The following is a 20,467-nucleotide window of genomic DNA, read 5'->3' as shown; positions in this document are numbered from 1 at the left end:
CATTTTCTCATTTTCTCTCTTATATATATATATATATATATATATATATATATATATATATATATATATATATATATATATATATATATTACATTGTTCATTTTGTTTAATTATTCAGTAATAACAAATGTAATAATAATGTAATTACAAAATTAACAATGTAAAATTGTTTATTTAACCACACATAAGAGTGTATTGTCTATGCAGTAAGACTAAAATTATTATTATTATTTTCAAATGTTGAACTTTTAGAGACAAGTGTGTGGTCACTCAGTTAATACAGATCTGTATATTATGATAATAGACGTTACATTTTTCTGCATGCTCCCCTGGCCTATCAAAATAAGAAAAAATTCCTATTTGCATGTATTTGCACTACCGATCTATACTGCTTTCTTTACAAAGCAATGATAAATACTCTGAAAATAATCATCCATCTCAATGCAAAATAACAGTCACACTCCACAGATTCTCTGGCGCACTCTTGTCAATTTGCACTCTGCGTTCAAGTTTAAATGACTTTTTTTCTTCTCATCCTGCTCTCAGTGCAACGTGTTCACCCGAACAAGAAAGCGCTGAAGTCAGAGAGAGGTCAAGCGCATAGGAATGAGAGGAGAAAACTGTCAGCTACTTTTACATTACAGAGAAAGAACAGCGATGCATCCATCTCTAGACAACAGCTGTGCAACAATCACAGAAAGTTCAGCAGTCAATTTAAATGCAGCTCTGTATTTGGCTATGGGAAACATACTGGGAGCCTTAAAAAACATGAAACTAACGGGTATTTAGGACTGCATAAGTGCAGGTTAAGGTTAGTAGTTACGTAAGGCTCGCCTTTACTGTTATGTAACTTGTTGGAAAGTACATCGTCATTTTTCGTTCTCAAGCAAGACGCTTAGGGAAAAAAATACGGCTAAGGATGAAATGAGGGTTCACTCCCTGATGAACTTTACACCACGATAAAGTAATGTGATTTTTTTTTGTAATGTTCAAATGCTTTTTTGTTTAATGTTCAAAAGCTTTGACTTATTGATTTGAATTGCACTTTGCGTTTTGCGTTCAGACTGCATGTCAAAATTAGAGCAAACAAACGTCTTGCTCAAATTAAACGGTAATTGTATTCGCTGTTAAGCTAGATGATGGAGTCGGAAAGCAAATATTCGGTCTTCTTGTAGAAGAGCGTTCACAGAGAAACCCTTTCAGTTTTCAAGCAGTAGCCAAGGCCTACGATTTATATTTAATAGATTTATTAATGCATATATGTTTGTTCTGCGCATGTTGTAAAAATCTTTTTTTTTCGTAAAATCATAAAATATTTATTCCGTGTGACAATTCATAAACCTCTGTATTCTGTTAGAATCTTTAAGGTGCTCTTAAACTATCGTTGTGCTATTTCTAAAACAATGCAAAAAGATAGCCTTTAATGTGGTGTTATTAAACATATTATGTGTGTAACACCTAAATTGATTTGTATTATTATTATTATTATATATATATTTTTTTTCAATAGCTAGTTCGTCTTAAATTCAATTTGAATGTTGGGGTTACCACAACGGGCAAACTGACAAAAACAGGCATGGATATATTAGTTAACATTCATATCCATCAAATAATCTAACATAGCCACATTGTAATAGCGTTTGTCCATGGATATGATTGTTGTGCTTTTATTTTCTGGGGGGGGGGAAGAGATGATGAGGATAACAGGCGAAACGACTTCCTTCAAAAATGTGCATTCCATTGTATGGATCAATACATAACACTTTCTACTACTACTCTAACGGTGCGTGAATGAAAATGTACCAGAACGTTTGAATAGATAGAGTGTTAAATAGAGTCGAACAATTCATTTTATTACCACCATTCACATATCTCAAAACCTAATAACCCGTGGAAGGAGAATATGAACATATTTCGAAAAGAAAATCACCTCCGACATAATGCATTCCGTATTCGCCCCTACTGTTTGATGTGCCAATATGTTTATATTTTCCCGAAGTCAGTATCTCCTCCTGTCGGTGGGCTATTTCTCACGCGCACGGCAGTCTACACTCTTGCCTGCACTTGTGCACACCCCCAAGAGGAACATGCAAACATTGTAGCGTATATTGCATTTTCCTTTAAGCGACTAAGCACCGCTTTGCAACTAACATGTCGTCGGATCACACTTAAAAACAAAAATACATCCAAATGGCCACGAATTAGAAAAACTGCAATGCTCGATTCATTAGTCTCATAGCCTTGGGGCACAGTTTAAATTTGCACATGCTAATGATCTTGTGTTATCTGAGACACACACACAAAGTTGCATGCATGCATAGTACTCATAATAGTACAGGCCGCGTGCTTGCCTGCACTTACGAGCGCTCAGATTGCCCCCTCCCTCCATAGGTAGACAATCCCTCTCTCATTCTGGAAAACTTTGCACTTTCTGACCGTGAAGAAATACGCAGTGGTTAAACGATTTATCATTTTGTAGATTTTAATATCCAAACAGCATCTTTTGCAGTTGGCAAAATCGCTCAGTGAGAATCGTGCACTGGCGATATTAAGCACGCTCATGATCTTGATGTGCCTAATGGGGCGATCAAGCAAGTTGCAACCAAGAACAAAGCCCAACAGTGACTCTCTTCTTGGACTAAAAACCTTCACTCCTACCATATACTGGTCCCAAACGGGCATAATTATACAAGGCCGTGACGAGAGTTGAGTAATGTAAACTATTTAAATAAGACAACGCAGATAAGTACATTCGTCACTATTTGACGTTTTAAAGCATTAAAACGTTACTCTGGGGACTTTTTTTTTTTTTAATTTCTGACAATAATGAGGGTACAAAAGCGAAATCAAATTAATTCTTCCTGCTGAATTAGTGGGGCAAAATAGAAAAGCAGGAGCTGGATTTATTTAGGACTGAAATGTCATTTTGATTGGTGTAATTCACATTTCCTTTTTTAAGCGTTAAATTCCAAATCTTGTTAACACCAGTGGTTATTGTTGTTGTAGTTATGCAGTGATTTAATTTAGAGTCCGTTTATTTCAAAATGATAAATGCATAAGTAATTAGAAATAATAAATAGGTTACTCTTGAAGTTTTCTTGTTGGTATTGCTCAACCTCCAATTCAGTTATTTAAAGCACAATCGAGAAATAAGGTATTGAAGGCATTTTTTGTTGTACGTTTAATTCTTTAATATTGTACAAAAAGTAACCAAACATTATTTTGTAAACTAAATTTTACATACCCTACGAACGCATTTTCCATAAATACCGATTATCTCTAACATGTGTTACCGGTCCTGTACATGCGGATAAATATGGAAAAATTGAGTTATATACAAGCATTAAATTTCTTGCAATTGCCAATGCAATAGACAGATAGTTTTATATTTTATCACTTACATAAACAAGATTGACACGGAGCTTCAGGCTTTCACTACACGGTTTATCGACATGACATTAAATAACAACAACTGTGTGCTACTCAGACTGGACTGGAGACGAAATGTTGCACTGTATACAAAAGCACATTAATACTAATCGTTTAGGTAAACGTGTAGACTGTGGTAATACTGGGTAATTCACATTTGGTACACATAAACTATAACATTATTTTCAGTCAAGACTATTCATCGCAGTATTCGTAAAACCATCTCATTTTCCATATATCGGGACCACATTATTTTTTTTTTCACAAATTCCCTTAAACTGTATTATGACTATTTACAAAATAAAATATTACATTTTAAACTAGGTAAATCTTTATGTACAAAACAATAAAAAATAAACAGGCTGTGACCTGTTGGTAGCATGCAATTGGAGTTCTCTGTGCAGTCTTCCGAAAATATGAAGGGAAAAAAAAGAAGAAAAGGATATCAAAAGAAATGGAGGACAGAAATCGGAAAAAGGCTGTCAAGAGCGTTGCACACCCGGTCCATGCACTGCTCTCTCAGATTCTTCACATTGTGTGTAATATGTAGGTCCACGCGAGAATAGGTTGACTTTTGAGTCTTGGTTCCAAAGCAGTCTTAATTCTGCAGTCTTTTGAAAATATTTACACGTACCATTCATTAAAATTTGACGAAAGGGTGCTGTGGCTGCTCGTGTGGTGAACTGTGGATGATGCTGGTGATATGGAACTGCTGCTCTGGTTTTCTGTGGAAGGGGACACGATGGTGGGCGGCGTGGAGGACTCGTAGCCGGAGCTGGCTGCCGGGGAGGGTTGGGGTCCTTGAGTCGACGAATCGTGAACCTGAGTCGAAGACAAATATAAATCAGTGTGCATGAAAATATATTTTCATACGTGCCTCATAATTTCGTATCTCAAATCGTACCAACCGATTGCGTCTGACAATAATATAGATTCTGTAACGCTGTATTTAGCTTTATGTTCAGATTATATCGGTATTCAGCGTTAGCGTTTATTTAATAAACACATCATTTTGATGCAAATAACAACATTATTCAACACATTTAAAAAAATCCATATGAGGTCAGAAATAGAAGTACACATAAAAAAGCGTTATTTTTAAATCAGCATACGTAAATTAAATAATAAAAAGGAAGAGAAAAAAAAACATTAAATAATTTTGGTGGAAAAAATAATGCACTCCAATGTTATTGTTACCTTCATGTGTTTCCGGAGGGAGCTGGGGTGTGTGTAGGATTTATCACACATTTTGCAGAGATAAGGCTTGTCAGAGGTATGGACGTGCATGTGTTTCTTACGATCACTGCTGTTCGCAAAGCGTCTGTCACAGCCTTCATACTCACACTTGAAAGGTTTTTCACCTAACAAAAAAAAAAAACAGAGCAAACATCTCTCAAAATAAGCATTTTAAGAGTCTAGCACATGTATTAAAAATAAATGATAAATAAAATCTATCATATTTGGAGATACATAAATGGATATAAGCAAATGTAAACGCGTTAAAAAAAGTCCCTGTCCATATTCCACTACGAAACACGACTCACAAAAATATCAATTTAAATGTCGCCCAAATTGTTTACGTTATTTTATTTTGCTACGATACTGTACTCCTACACGTATAATGTGTTAGTTATTATACAACATGTAACGAATAGAAATTATTTGCGTCCCGGAATTGTGCTTGGTATGAAAATTATTAATAGGGCAAATAAACAAATAATGAAACAATTACAAACAAATATTAGCATTATTTGCTTCGCATATTATGTCCGTTACTTAAAACAAATAGGACATTCCAAATGATATCAGTAATATAGCAATGTATATATATATATATATATTAAAAAAATAAATGCATTTCTTACCGGTGTGTGTTCTTTTATGGATTTTCAGATTTTCCGATCGGGCAAATACTTTTCCACAGCCGGGGAATGGACACGGAAACGGTTTCTCTCCGGTGTGCACTCTGATATGATTCACAAGTTTATACTTTGCTTTGAACGGTTTCCCTTCCCGGGGACATTCTTCCCAAACGCAAATGTGATTCGACTGCTCTGGTCCCCCAACGTGCTCCACCGACAGGTGGGTCACGAGCTCGTGCATGGTGCTGAAAGTTTTGTTGCAGGCCTTTTTCGGATTCGTCAGCTGCTCCGGTTCGACCCATTTGCAGATGAGCTCTTGCTTAATGGGCTGTCTCATGTACCGAAAGAAGGCCCCTGCCCCGTGATGGGCAGCCATATTCATGTTCATGGGGCCATAGCCGTGCAACTGAGTCGAGGCGTAGTGCTCGGACCTGGGGCTAGCGACGTGACCGTATTGCTCGGCCCTGCCGTACATGTCCCCGGAGAAGCCCAAGCGCATCTGACTGTTCACCACGTTGGAGGACGCGTGCGTGGCCGCTTGCTCGTGCAGTCCCGGGAAGAGCAGGTGCCCAGCGGCGTCAGAGTGTCCATGTGGCCCGGCGAAACTTCCAGCGGCGGAGGCGAACAGACTGTGCTGCGCGCTCGTGGCGTCTCCGAAGCCCCGATTGCGAAAGAGAAAGTCCCGAGTGGAGTTGAAGGCGGCGGTGGAGTACGAGCTGACATGAGTGGGGTGATGATGGTGTCCCAGGGCGGCAGCGGCGGCGTAACCGGGCGCTTGCGAGGAAAACGCCGTTTGCCCAGAGCCGAGATCGTGGGAGCTATGGTTGATTTTAAAAGCGCCCATACCGTCGGCGAACGGATTGATACCCAAAGCTACTTCTCTGTCTGTAACTTCGCCTGTTGAGTGATGCCGGGTGGAGCCGAAAGTAGTCACTCCAATGGTGGGATACTGTGGTCCTGCGTCCAAGAGCATCTTCAGTCTGCAGCGGAGGAGACTGAGAGAGGAAGAATCGCTAGCAACTGTCTCTGCTTGCTATTTCTCTGACTTAAGTCTGTGCAAGGCAAACTCCGATCCCCTATTCCTATTTACTTTTGGTAGAGAGGAATTTCCCTCTCCTGCTCATCCGATGCGCACGCAAATCATGTGCAATATTGTCTTTTGCGGTTTATCTTCCTGTGGCGCAACTTTCACCTCCTCAGTCAGGCGGTGAGCTTCAGACTGATAGTCGCAATCATTCCTGCAGATAAATGAATTGAAAAGACAACACAGTCCACCCCTGATGAATGGGGAAGGAGGGGGGCAGCACGTGACCCCGAGCATGGACCATCATTGGAGAGGGCGCTCTCCCCCTACTAACATTCACTCACCAAATAACAGCCCGCCATGCCTCAGCATCAGTGCGATTGGTCGGTTTACATCATCAATCTATGGGATTGTCGGGAGGTTGCTGACTGTGATTTTGCTCTGGATGTTGAAATTCAGAAAAGAGACTTTAGTGAATGCATGGCCGAATAATAGCCTTTGTCCTAGACACGGAGTACTTCCACGTTTGGCCTACTTATGCGGAAGCCTGATGCTCTGAGAAGTGCTTGGCGCGTATCTAGTAAACACTAGCAGCAATGTGATAAAGTGTAGCCTGTTCTTAAATGGCATGGAACTCATGCATTTCATTCAGAAGAAGCAAGTGCTAAAACCAAATGCTTTGTAAAAATCAAATGCGTTTCACGTTTCACGTTTTTTTTCCATAAACGTGGAGAAAAAAATACTCCTATGTTAGTTAGCAATATACATGTCTCACGTTGAAGTCGTACGTTTTTTAGCACTGCCATGCTATTTGCATCTTTAAGAAATGAATGCACAAATTTGTCAACGGTACACACTATTAAACATAAAGATAATTGCATATACAGATATTAAATTCAACGCAACACTTATGCATAACGTTTTTTGGCTACTTTAGCAGTGGGTATTTCAAGTTTGGTTGACTTTCTTTACATGCATCATTTTAATGAAGTTTCTCGCTTATGCAAAACACTTGTATTGTACTGTTGTTGCAATTTAATTATTGCTTTGAACTTCTCATTATATACTTTAAACGAGAATTCGATGTAACGTCGGGATTGCAGTTGAAAGTACAATAACCTTTGCATAACAAAAAACATGTTTTTTTTCTTCATCCGCTGCCCGAGGCTCCGCGCATGCGCGCTCTCTGTTTGCTGTCACTAAAACATTTTTCTTCGCATTGGAAACTGTCACGAGTGACGTCAATCACAGAGCTCTGACCAATTAGAGCGCTCGGTGATTGTTTGGCTCCACGGGCTGCAGCGCCTACCATGAATCTCTATTCAGTATATCAAAGCGTCCTGCTGCTGCCTCTCAACCGAATGGGATTCCACGTAGGCACTGAGATAGCAACTAAACTTTAGAGGAAGTTTTTTTTTTTTCTTCTGTATTCTTCAAAGCGATTAAAATATATTTGTCAGCATCATTATTATTATTTTGCCTGCTGTCAAGTTATTCTAAAATTAGGAGTAATGAGCGTGGATGCTTTGGGAAGCCCTGTGATGGACCCTGCGTTTTCCAAACGGAACACGACGCTGAGATTAGTTGACTTGGCAGGGGCTCACCACCATCACCATCATCACCACCATACCCCTCAGAGCGTGACAGGCTTCCCGGGGTTCAGCAGCCATCCACACTCAATGGCTCACTCGCACCCTGGGGAGATGACTGCGGAACCCCGCCTGGGGCCGAGTCCATTCGGGCCAGAACACATGGGGCACTCCGCGGCCCTCAAAATCAGCCCAACCCATCATTATCCCCACCACCATCACCACCACAATCATCATATTGCAGGCCACAGTGAAGTGGTCTCCAGTCAAACGGGAGCTTTTGGCCCGGTGCAGGCGGCAACGGTCCCGTACTCTATGTCTCACACGGCCCAAGCGCTATCCGCAGGTAGGGACTTCCTCATTCGCCGAGATTTGACAGCTCAAGCCATGCCCGTGCTGACCGATCAGACTTCTGGTTCAGCCTCTCACCACGGAATGTTTGTCTCAACAACAGGTAGCTATCCGGGACACTATGGTCATCACCCCGACCCTGGGAACCATACTCTCTTCCCTGGACTTCATCACGAGCAGCCATCTACCGGAGCACCAGGTGGCCAAGCCTTGAACGGACAAATAAGGTTAGGAATACCTGCCGAAATGTACGTTCGGTCTGATCATTTGAGTCAAGTAGCGAGCTCCAGGGCAGACCCGTTTGCTGCTTCTCCTCTGCACGGATACGGCGGGCTCAATCTGAACATGAATCTCAGCGCACATCACCACCACGGAGCTGGCGCTTTTTTCCGTTACATGAGGCAGCCGATAAAGCAAGAGCTCATCTGCAAGTGGCTGGAGCCAGAGCACTCGGCGAAAAAACGTTGCTCCAAAACTTACAGCACCATGCACGAACTAGTGACACATGTGACTGTGGAGCACGTTGGAGGACCGGAGCAAGGGAGCCATATCTGTTTTTGGGAAGAATGTCCACGAGAGGGAAAGCCATTTAAAGCAAAGTACAAACTTGTGAATCACATCAGAGTGCACACCGGAGAGAAACCGTTTCCTTGTCCGTTCCCCGGCTGTGGAAAAGTATTTGCCAGATCGGAAAACTTGAAAATACACAAGAGAACACACACAGGTCAGTGACTTAATTTCTCATCCCTTAGGACAATTCAGTTAAATGCTAGCGGCTCATAACACTTCAGTTACTAGATATACAGCAGTGCTGAAGTGTAAACGAATCAATGCACAGCAACTAGTCTATTAATGACGTGAGCTAGCTTGCAAGCTAAATAGAGGCAGAGTTTGTCTAAAAATCCGCTTTTAAGAAGGCTGGCTTTTAAGAGGTTTTATCGAGAGATAACATATGCAGTGGCTTATCTATGGTGGAAAGGATTTTCGCAGAACACTGGCACCATTATCATTATTGTCACTGTTATTTTATGAATTGTAATAGGTAACATGTATTTAGTTTACGCTAATAGAATATACTAATATTATTTTTAACAATAAGTCGTGTTTTAAAAAAGAGAGGGGGGGGGGGCATAAAGGCTGAGCACTGTGGAGTGTTACTGTTTTTAATTTACTTACGTTTTCTAAATCATGTATGTTGTAAACAGTAATGTTTTCCTTACTTCATCAGATTACAGCTTTGCAGCACATCCATATGTGTGGGGCCTACTGAGTCCAGTTTAGTCGGTTGCAGAAAATAGCATTTATAATAATAATAATAATACTAATAATAAATAAGAGATGAAGAGATAGGGTATTGCTTTATGTTAAAATGCCCAAATTATTTTCCCACATAAAAAAATCGTTTATGGGCATCTTCTGTTTATACTACAATTTATATAAGTTGTACACATTTATAGACACTTTGCAAACTGTTATATGCAACTCCTTTGCTACACTTTGGGAACCACAAACACTCGTAAGTTCAATTACTCTGTTAGCCCTTCTGAACGATCTACAGGGGCATGCTATAGCATTTTAGATAGGCTAGTGTCTTGTATTGCTTACACGGTAGTTATTTTTTATTTTTTATTTTTTTCGTGTGTGTGTGTTCCAGTTAGCCTAGAAAGAAACTGTCCAAAACGACTGTCATTAATTGCACCAAGAGACAATATGTGACCCTGGAGCACAAAACCAGTCTTAAGCCGCTGGGGTATATTTGTAGCAATAGCCAAAAATACATTGCATGGGTCAAAATTATTGATTTTTCTTTTATGACAAAAATCATTAGGGCATTAAGTAAAGATCATGTTACTTGAATATATTTTGTAAATGTCCTACTGTAAATATATCAAAACTTAATTTTTGATTAGTAATATGCATTGCTAAGAACTTCATTTTGACAACTTTAAAGGCGATTTTCTCAACATTTAGATTTTTTTTTGCACCCTCAGATTCCAGATTTTCAAATATTGTCATATCCTAACAAACCATACATCAATGGAAAGCTTATTTTTTCAGCTTTCAGATGATGTATACATCTCAATTTCGAAAAATTGACACTTATGACTGGTTTTGTGGTCCAGGGTCACATATGTTGCAGTTATTTCCATATATTTCTGAACTGCAAGAAACTAGGCTTACACTGTTGACAAAACTTGCAGATTGACCGCATGCAACAAGTCGGTATCAAACTTCTACTCAAACATGACTTCACAGGATAAACTGTATATGCATTACTATATTATGCAACACATTAATACAATGCGTTAGGTTTGCATAGTAATTTATATTCATTTGAATGCTTTGTGGGCTCTGGAAGATTTATTTTTTTTCATTGCAAATAGCGTTGGGATAATCAAGTAGGCTGCTTAACGTTTCACTAGTAACTACATCTAAGATAAGAATCGTTCAGTTATTATGTCTAAGCAACGTTATATGTTATTTATGTGGGACATTCCCGGGGGCAGCCGCGTTATTTTCTTGCTTGGGCGGTATTTGCATCTTTGGTTATGGATATGGTTTCCCAAGGGTCTCTTCCTTTCTGCTTTCTTGTAGTACACTAATATTGTTGATTGGATTTCTCGGCCCAACAGCTGAAGGTCAAATTGATATTCAGCAAGCAACTGTAATTAGACAGCAGCAATTACGCAGTCTTATAAACTCCTGGAGCTTATGTCCTTCGGAAATAAGCGTGATGTGATTAAATGTAATTAATTCAAACATTTATATTGCCTGGCTGCCTTCTCCAGCAGCTATTATGGTTACAGAGGGACAGGCCTAATAGCAGTTTAGATGGTGGATCAGATGTATTTTATGAGATCGTCATGCTCTACATTCCAACGGTAAATGAAACTATGCGAGAGCACACGCTTTAAAGAACGGGTGCCCAATAATCTGTAATTGTGAAAAGAAATCATTGCTGTCTGAGAGTCTCAGTCACAAGGGGCCTGCTATGAGAGCAGACGGAGCAGTAAAAGATAATCACGATATCATGGGGTTCGTGTGACCTGATTTACCCTGTCTGACATGCGTTAGACTAATGCACGGTATATTTGATTATGCGCTCAATGTAATGGTGTGCTTGTACCTGTAGCCTACTGACCATTGTCACAACTGTTTTGTTGTTTCAGGTGAAAAGCCTTTCAAATGCGAGTTTGACGGCTGTGACAGACGGTTCGCCAACAGCAGTGACCGGAAAAAGCATTCCCACGTACACACTAGCGATAAGCCGTACAACTGCAAAGTCAGAGGTTGTGACAAATCGTACACGCATCCCAGCTCTTTGAGAAAACACATGAAGGTGCACTGCAAGTCTCCACCTCCGAGTTCGGGTTACGAATCATCGACTCCATCTCTTGTCTCTCCTTCATCGGACTTGGGAAGGGAGCCAGTTCCCTCTGCGCTCTCCGAGCCTCTCTCATCATCGTCCCAGCCGGCCAATTTAAGCGAATGGTACGTGTGTCAAAGCTCCGGTGCCAGTGGCCCTCAGACCCCACCCAGCGGTTCATCCACACCGGGCCATACAGAGGGGCCAACGTACGGCAATCATGAACGGAGGGACGCCTTCTAACAAAAAGTTAGCCCTGTAATATTGTTTTGGCAAAGTGACTAACATGACTTTGACATCTTATCTTATTTGGACAGTCCGTTTTGGACTGAATGGCCACAGGCTGACGACGCCTGTGTAAGTCAGTTCAAAGAGCAGGCTTGTTCACTGTTACTGCCTTACTGAAGGATGCACTGGCCCTTTGACAGCTAATGTCACTGCCTAACCACCAATCCATATAGAACACGTCCCGAGTGTCCATGTTTCTAAATAGTGTACCGACCGTACGCATGTCACTGTATTATTTTGTAAATTCCGCTTTGATTTCAATATCTTTTTTTAATTTATTTTTGAATCGGTAAATCATTTCTTTTTGTATTATTGAACCAAAGTGCTTAATTATTAAACCTGTACAGTTGTAAATGATGACGTTTTAATGTCTATGTGTGAACAGTAATTTTGTAAGGTTTGTCTTTCGACAATTTCTAAATGTTTGCTACTATACTTTGTACAGAAAAATAATATTTGGGATGATTTGAATTTCATAAAGACGTAGACTCGTTCTTCTTTTTGTGCTTTCACCAGCCAAGCCAATTTGATGGAAACGGTGTTATTGTATTTGATATGAAGGTTCATTTATGATTAGTCATTAATCAATGTGGTTATTTTGTGATTTCGTAAAACTTGTCAGCAATCCATTTTTATGAAAAAAAAATAATTATCAGAAGAGACCTTAAAATGTGTACCGAATTGCCTTGTAAGTTGTCAGTATTTTGAATAAATTGTGTATGACGCAAAGCTAAAAGACCTCCTAAATTACGCTTTAGTAAGACAAAAATAGATATTTCTAGACAATAGAAATTAGGCATCATTTAATAGAAAACTATAGATACACAATCCTAAAATGACTCAAACGTCATAGTAAATAGACTACCAGTCAACTTAAAATAGTTGTAATTCTCTCAGCGAATCCCATTGCGATAACTTGTTTTATATTCTTTTGTATCGCTTATACACACAAATATACTCCAGCTTTACACTCCAATTACATGGGCAGCAATTGATGAAAGAGTTGCATATTTTCACACAGACTTCAAAGAGGCTTTTATTCAAAGAGACATTTTTTTCAGGACGGTGAATCTTCATGGTGAGTTAAGATTTCAATAGCAAAAGCCGAGTCAAATTTAAATAATATGGGCGATGGGGCTGTAGATCCTGTTCTGTCCGAAAAAAAAGCGTTATTTGCTCTGAAGAAAAAATAACTACAAAATACGCTTTAATTTACTTAAACGAATATTTATCCGTTTTGTCTTGGCTTGATAATCACTGAAAAAAATTCAGTGGAAAAAAAAAATTCTTAATTTTTTGCATGATACATGGGCCGATGTTCATTTTATAAGAATAATCTAAAGTAACAACTTGATGACCATTGCATATCCGAGCAAATGTGCCTTGTTAAATTAATAAATGGATCAATCAATAACAAATGCAAACATCTACCAGTATGAGTAGCCTCATAACTTTCTTTGTACCATTGCGTTCTCAAGTGACTTCAAAACCGTTATGAGCCGGATTTGCTCAAATCTGTGTGTGTCTAGATATAGCACGTTTAACTTTTAAACTTCTTTTTTGGATATAGTGTAGCATAAATACAGCGGGGAACAGTTAAACAGTAGCGTAGACTATAGTGTCAGAGCTGGTGTATCAGAGGAGAATAGGATTGTTTGGTCTCAATTGAAGCGAGGACCCTTTGAAGTGTTTTTATTATTAGGGGGATTCTTGCGTGTCGTCTAAACGACGCGGATGACATGGAAAGGCCTCGCGGTGTCACCATTTTGATCGCGCAATCTTTTCAAACTTGTTTCAAGTTTTTTTTTCATTCCCTTCAACAAAACAACAAGAGACGAATTTGACTAGAATCAAGTACCTGTAGGCTACACTTTATTGTGAATACATAAATAAATAAATAGTTTACACTGCATAATCACAGCATCATGAATATAATGTTTGGAATGTTTGGACGTAATTTTAAGTCATACACACTCTAAAAAATGCTGGGTTAAATACAACTCAGTGCTGGGTAAAGTAGGGACAAACCCAGCAATTGGGTTGTTTTGACCCAGCGGTTGGGTTACTACCCAAATAGTTGGGTTAAACATTTAAACATTTAACCCAACCGCTGGGTCAAAACAACCCAATTGCTGGGTTTGTCCCTACTTTACCCAGCACTGAGTTGTATTTAACCCAGCATTTTTTAGAGTGTGTATGACTTAAAATTACGTCCAAACATTCCAAACATTATATTCATGATGCTGTGATTATGCAGTGTAAACTATTTATTTATTTATGTATTCACAATAAAGTGTAGCCTACATGACATTTGTTTTTAAATGCAAATATTATGACAGTATACAATTAATGTAATTGCATATTAACTACATGTATATATGCTATACTTATTTAATTATAACACAAACACTGTTATGAAAAAGATCTGAAAACTCCTCCCTAAATGAGCTCTACTTTGCTTTGGTAAACCTCACAGGATAAAATGTTTAAATCGTACCAACCGAAGTTTCCTCTAAAATGAACATCAAACATAAAGTTTCAGCACTTGTAAAAATGGCAGCAACAGGACTTAAAGTAAGATTGCATATTGTTTCAATTTTGTCCCACGTGAAACAAACTTGAACTTAACACATTAGGACATCACTTCCTGCACCATTACGTTTGGAGGTGGAATGAATAAGAGAAATGTTACTGGCATGGATTAAATGAAAAGAAATAGCGAGAAATTACTAATAAATTGGGTAGCCTGATTGAATGCGCTCCTAAAAACTCCTCTATTCGTTGGGGCTGAGTTATTGTACTTTCATGGATGAAGGAGTTTTTCTCTAGTGAGAATCAGCCCCTTTACTTAGCAGAGTGAACACTGATCTCTAACAACCTTCAGATAATGTAGCAGAATGTACCGCACTACTTCGCACCTGCACTCTGAATGGGAACCTTCTTTCAGTGTAAGATACGCTTGTTGGCCTTGAATCTCAAAGCAGCTGCTTGAATGAGTCGAGCGACCCGTGCTTATTTCCCTTCCTTTGATCTCTGATCTCTCTCTCTCTAATTTGTTCGTATAGTATAGTACAGGGACTTTCTATTTGCTATTAAAACATTAGAAGCTATAAGGGCCACATGAACAGGATAGATACCATGCAAAGCAGCACGCTATGTGGGGAGCATCCTGCGCTTCTCTTGTGCGTTTCCACTAAAAAACAGATTGCATGCATTAGTCAGTGAAAGCATTCCTTTGATCTCTGATCTCTCTCTCTCTAATTTGTTCGTATAGTATTCAACAGGGACTTTCTATTTGCTATTAAAACATTAGAAGCTATAAGGGCCACATGAACAGGATAGATACCATGCAAAGCAGCACGCTATGTGGGGAGCATCCTGCGCTTCTCTTGTGCGTTTCCACTAAAAAACAGATTGCATGCATTAGTCAGTGAAAGCACATGTCATTGCTGTTTTATTTAACGGCAAAGCATCTAACAGAAGGATGCAAGAGAACATTGCACTCTTTAAACATTAAAGCCATTGAAAAGGTGACAATTTGCAAAATGCTTGACTGCTGATATGAGGGAAACGTTGCGCCCCCCCCCCCCAAAAAAAATAAGAAAAAAAAATATATATATTAGGTCCGATTAAGATGCAATAGAAACGCAGATGTGCACTGTGTACGACATTCATAGTAGGTAAGCTGCCATGTTTTACCTGCAATTATTTTATTTTAGGTGCTTATACATATTCACCATCGACCTTTCCACATGACTAAAAACAAAACAAATAAGAACACGATGCTTTGGTTCACATTTGCCTAGTGCACTACTGAATGTTTTATTTGATTTTCTGGTAAATTGGTTTTAGCTGAAAATATTGCCTTTATCTGGGTTTATGCAAATTCAAAGACAATATTTATATATTGTTATTCCAAAGGGAAGTGCCTCTATTTCGTAAACATTGTTAACACAGTTGGGTTTCCTGTAAGGACTCACATATATTACAGTTTAATTCAATGTACAGCATTCAGACGGGTCTTTCATCGCACAAACTGACACTGAAACGCAAACAAAAGTAACTAAATTAAACGAATTTCCATATCTTCAGTGCTCCCTATGGATGGCCCACCTTAATCTCCAGATGCCTAAACTGTAAGGTCAAAACTGTGCTGGCAATAGGCCGTGTAAGCTTTTAATACGATGATACAAGAGGCATCAATCAATGCAACTACTCCAGCATTAAGCGTGCGATACAATAGGGTAATGATGATAATGAAAAGTAAAAAAATAATGAAATCGTTTTATGGGAGTATCAGATTTATTTAAATGGGCCATACATCATCACCATGGGCAAATGATAATGAATTGCAGAATGTGCCCTTCAGCGATTAAGTATTTCTGAACTATAATCTATCATCTCGCGGATCATATTTCATATTATGAGCAACATATGAGGCGGTTTGTGTAGAGAAAGGGAAAGGGAGGCGAGAAGGTTTTTTTCTTCTTCAGCTATTAAAGTTTGAGGAAGAAGAAAGTGTTGTCGCCAAATATCCGTAAGATGGGGACGTCGAACTGCACATTTTTATTCTTCTGTGTCTTAAAACCTTAAAGCCTAGATGTGACCGGAAGACAGCGTTGGCTTGCAATGGCAAATTCTCGGTTTCATCTAGTTTTAACTCAGTTGAACACACGGCGTGAATGGTTTAAGATCATTAGAATGGTTGGTAATGTTATGTTCAGTAAAGAGGTGGACTTATAGGGTGTGTAACTCGCTTCTATAAGACAAGCTGCCACAGGCTTCCGTTTGACCATCTGCTATAACCGGACATTAACCTCTCGGAAACAATCCAGTTCAAGTCAAAGCATTAACCTCTTGATGAATAGCAACATTTGCTATTATTGTTATTATCATTATTATTATTCACTGCCTTCCCTATTAGCAGCCTCAGCAACAGGTTGTAAATTGGTTTTGCATTGTGCAACTTTCGGCAGGTGTCAGGTTTCAGACGTCTGAGAGTAACAGTGGAAATTGACCTCTGGCCACCTGAAAGAGGCATGTTTCAAAACTCTGCTGTGCGAGGAAGAGCCTTCGCATAGAAACACTGACACCCGGCATGGGACAGATCAGTTTACATTTAAGGTAAAGTAGTGCACAGGGCAGCAGCCAAATGACTGGAATGAGAGCATAAACTGAGGTGAAAATACAGAATAGAATAGAATAGAATAGAATAGAATAGAATAGAATAGAATGGAATGGAATTGATTAGAATAGAATATAATAGAATAGAATGGAATATAATAGATTAGAATAGAATAGAATAGAATAGAATAGAATAGAATATGATAGGATAGGATAGGATAGAATGGAATAGAATGGAATAGAATAGAATAGAATAGAATAGATTAGAATGGAATGGAATGGAATAGAATGGAATGGAATAGAATATGATATGATATGATATAATTGAATGGAACGGAACAGAATAGAATAGAACAGAACAGAATAGAATAGAATAGAACAGAATATAATAGAATAGAATAGAATAGAATAGAATAGAATAGAATAGAATAGAATAGAATAGAATAGGATATGATAGAATGGAACGGAATGGAATGGAATAGAATAGAATATAATTTATAACGTTTTCCTGAACAGAAGCGCAAATAGACGAGGCATCAGATATCATGCATCATATTAACGTGTAACATGTTTCAGACATGCAAATATGCATTGTCAGTGTGACGTTTTAAGTCATTGGTTTATGTGCACTATTTCACACGACGGCTCGGAAATGTGCTGTGCATGGTGAAAGCACAGTTTGATCGCACGAATTATTCCCCCTGCTCACTCTAGCAGCAACACAGACTTTGGGTCATTTCTTCATCTCCCGCAGAAAAGACATTACGCCTCTCATATTTACATACCCTGTAATATTTGTCAAACATTCATAAATTACAAATTAATGAAATGTTCCACGGCCCTCTGAGATCACTCTAATGAACATATGGAGTATTATGGGGATTTTTGACACATCTTTGTTAAGTTTAATGTCTTTTGCATCATCACGGTCTATTAAACAGCATTATATCTGTGCTGTCAGTGACTATATGACCTGCTGAAGGTAACAACACACGATCTCGAAACCAATGACCCACAGCCTGAGAGGAACAAAGAGCTACACATGACCTCAGAGGTACAATTTAATTGTATTTATTTAGTTAGTTAGTTAGTTAGTAAAACAAAATGAAGCTATTTTTAACCAATCTGTGTTCCTTTAAAAGATCTTAATTTTCAGATATGTGAATGTTTTTTTTTTTTCTCATTAAGAAAAGTTTTCTTAATATAACGTATAATTGTATTGTCTTCATTTTACTGTAATCAAGCATAGCCTATTATTGTTGTTTTTGTATGTGTCTTTTGATTACTAATAATTTGCGCGCCGTTTTATTTATTTATTTATTTAGTATAGGATATAAATGTATGTGTGGATTTCTTCGGAGGTGAGGCTCCGAGTGAAATGTCAACAGCCACCTGCGTGTTGTTAAAGCACGACGCTTGAAGGGGGTGTGGATCAATATTAATCACCGGCAAGTAAAGTGTCACTCAACTGCAGTTCATTTCCGCTCCGCATTCTTTCTCTCTTTCTTTCTTTCTTTCTTTCTTAGAGCTATAGACGCGTGGCTAGGCTTCCAACATCGACTTTTCCAATTAGACACACACAAGAAATGTTATCTCGATATATGCACTCCCTGTACTTGACAATTGACACGTTTTCAAGTCTGTCTTGAAGGAAATATAAAGGTGTAGATGAAGGAAAGAAATCCCTGATGAGTGCCAGTAGCAACCTTTTCTGATGTAGCACTTTAATGAAACAACTCATCGCAATCTTTCAATCAATAAGACAACTTCTTTTGCTTTTTTTTTTTGGACAGCAGCAAGACAAAGTCGTCGTGTTTACAAATGGCCAACAGATTATATAACATAAAAAATAAGTTAAATAAAACATGCATTAAAATTCAAGATTATTAGTAGTAGTATTGGTTGTTTTTAATATATGAAATTCACAGGGTTGTTCACAAATAGCTAAATCTTTCTTTATTTAAATCTAGTTTTAATTGTCGCCGACATTTCAAAAACATTTCCGTTACCACATGCTGCATCTAAACGTCTTGATCCTTATACACAAGCTGATGATCTTTCTTTTTAAGTCTCAAATCATCATAAAAAGGGCAGAAGTATGTCTAGCGAGACTTTTTTCCCCCCGTTGTGCACGAGTTAATTCATCAAAAGGAAAGTTTCTATACGATTTTTTTTCTCCCCATATAATGAAAGATTTAAATAATAAGTCGACCACTGTGACATTCTTTGGACTTGGGCTATTTTTCATAATACTCTTTTGTGTGGCTGAGGAAACTCCACAGACGAGGACTGAGGAATAGTCTGAGATTGTCCCCATTATTTGCACAGATTCAGTGTTAGCAGCTAGTTCAAATGTGTAGATTCAGACGCTGGTTGTACCAAAGAAAGGCCTTTTTTGGCGTAAACAATGATCTAAAAGACAAGGTAAGAACTATTTTTATTAATTTATTTTAATAATTTATTTTCTAAAAATAGAAAAAAGGCAAAACCAATCACAAACATGGCTGACCACAGAAATGTAATATATTTGCTTGCATGACACACGAAGGCAAACAGAGATTAATATAAGCGTTCTTATGACGGGCCAAGATGATTTCCTTTTGAACATAATTAACTATATGCTTAAAATCAATTGTTTCCCGAGCGCAGTAAGGGTCCATGGCTGCAAGCAGAGCGAGGCCTATTTTTGCACGTGTGAAAGCAGGAAGTAGCTCTACCTGTCATTCATTAAGACGACACAAACTCAATAGAGAGAGGGGAAGCTAGATTGGACCTCCTCGTTATACCTGCCGCGCAATTAGTGTTACTTGTTTCTTTAATCCGTCTGTCTCCTCAGTTATAATTGAACTCGCGGAGCGAGAGGGAAGCACGCAACCATCAAAAACAGATACTGCCAATGCAGTGCATTTTTCATTCGTATTTTGCAGAAGTATAAAAGGTATTATAGCAGTTCTTCATTTGTTTTAACAATAGTTAGAAATGCAATGCACTGAGCGATCTTGATTGCATGTCTTGCAAATGTAATGTTAATTTACCCGAACTAACAATGCCATTTTTATTTATTTATTTATTTATTTTATACGGGATGCAAAGTAGGCATACAGTTGCTTGGTCATTGCCGATAGATAGATAGATAGATAGATAGATAGATAGATAGATAGATAGATAGATAGATAGATAGATAGATAGATAGATAGATAGAAAGATAGATAGATAGATAGATAGATAGATAGATAGATAGATAGATAGATAGATAGATATATAGATAGATAGATAGATAGATAGATAGATAGATAGATAGATAGATAGATAGATGTACACATTGTAAATAGATAGATAGATAGATATATGTACACATTGTAAATAGATAGATAGATAGATAGATAGATAGATAGATAGATAGATAGATAGATAGATAGATAGATAGATAGAT

At 38.3% G+C, this 20,467-nt stretch overlaps 2 protein-coding genes across 4 annotated transcripts in view; one reads left to right on the top strand and one right to left on the bottom strand.

Annotated features, from left to right (window-relative positions):
• Positions 1–3,753: 3,753 nt before the first annotated feature.
• Positions 3,754–20,467, bottom strand: part of LOC107557563 (zinc finger protein ZIC 1-like) — a 20,382-nt gene continuing 3,668 nt past the window's right edge. Inside the window, exons 2-4 of one of the 2 annotated variants that reach the window (XM_016241037.1) lie at positions 5,295–6,483; positions 4,627–4,790; positions 3,754–4,251 (exon numbers count right to left, since the gene is read on the bottom strand). In XM_016241037.1, the coding sequence (XP_016096523.1) occupies positions 4,054–4,251; positions 4,627–4,790; positions 5,295–6,264 (1,332 nt within the window). In that variant the 5' untranslated portion in view covers positions 6,265–6,483 and the 3' untranslated portion in view covers positions 3,754–4,053. Of the gene's footprint in view, positions 4,252–4,626; positions 4,791–5,294; positions 6,546–20,467 lie in introns of those variants that run through there. The other variant, XM_016241035.1, reaches the window with a different exon arrangement.
• On the top strand, positions 7,713–12,633 carry LOC107557562 (zinc finger protein ZIC 4-like). 2 transcript variants are annotated; one of them, XM_016241034.1, is made up of 3 exons: positions 7,713–8,250; positions 8,359–8,979; positions 11,426–12,633. In XM_016241034.1, exons 1-3 carry the CDS (start codon positions 7,827–7,829, stop codon positions 11,863–11,865), a joined length of 1,485 nt encoding a protein of 494 aa, XP_016096520.1. In that variant the 5' UTR covers positions 7,713–7,826; the 3' UTR covers positions 11,866–12,633. The 2 variants fall into 2 exon arrangements, with proteins under 2 accessions (XP_016096520.1, XP_016096519.1); XM_016241033.1 differs by having other exon boundaries at positions 7,716–8,979.

This window comes from Sinocyclocheilus grahami, unplaced genomic scaffold (genome assembly GCF_001515645.1).
Source record: "Sinocyclocheilus grahami isolate Dianchi unplaced genomic scaffold, SAMN03320097.WGS_v1.1 scaffold608.1, whole genome shotgun sequence".
In the NCBI taxonomy this organism is placed as follows: domain Eukaryota; kingdom Metazoa; phylum Chordata; class Actinopteri; order Cypriniformes; family Cyprinidae; genus Sinocyclocheilus; species Sinocyclocheilus grahami.
Note: the sequence above shows the minus strand (reverse complement) of the source record. Positions and strands in the feature narration are given on the sequence as shown.

Excerpts from the sequence above, each read along its gene's own strand:
- LOC107557562 (XM_016241033.1), top strand. The coding sequence starts at position 7,827 with ATGAGCGTGGATGCTTTGGGAAGCCCTGTGATGGACCCTGCGTTTTCC. Across the intron at positions 8,980-11,425 it reads ACACAAGAGAACACACACAG|GTGAAAAGCCTTTCAAATGC; the intron begins GTCAGTGACTTA and ends TTGTTGTTTCAG.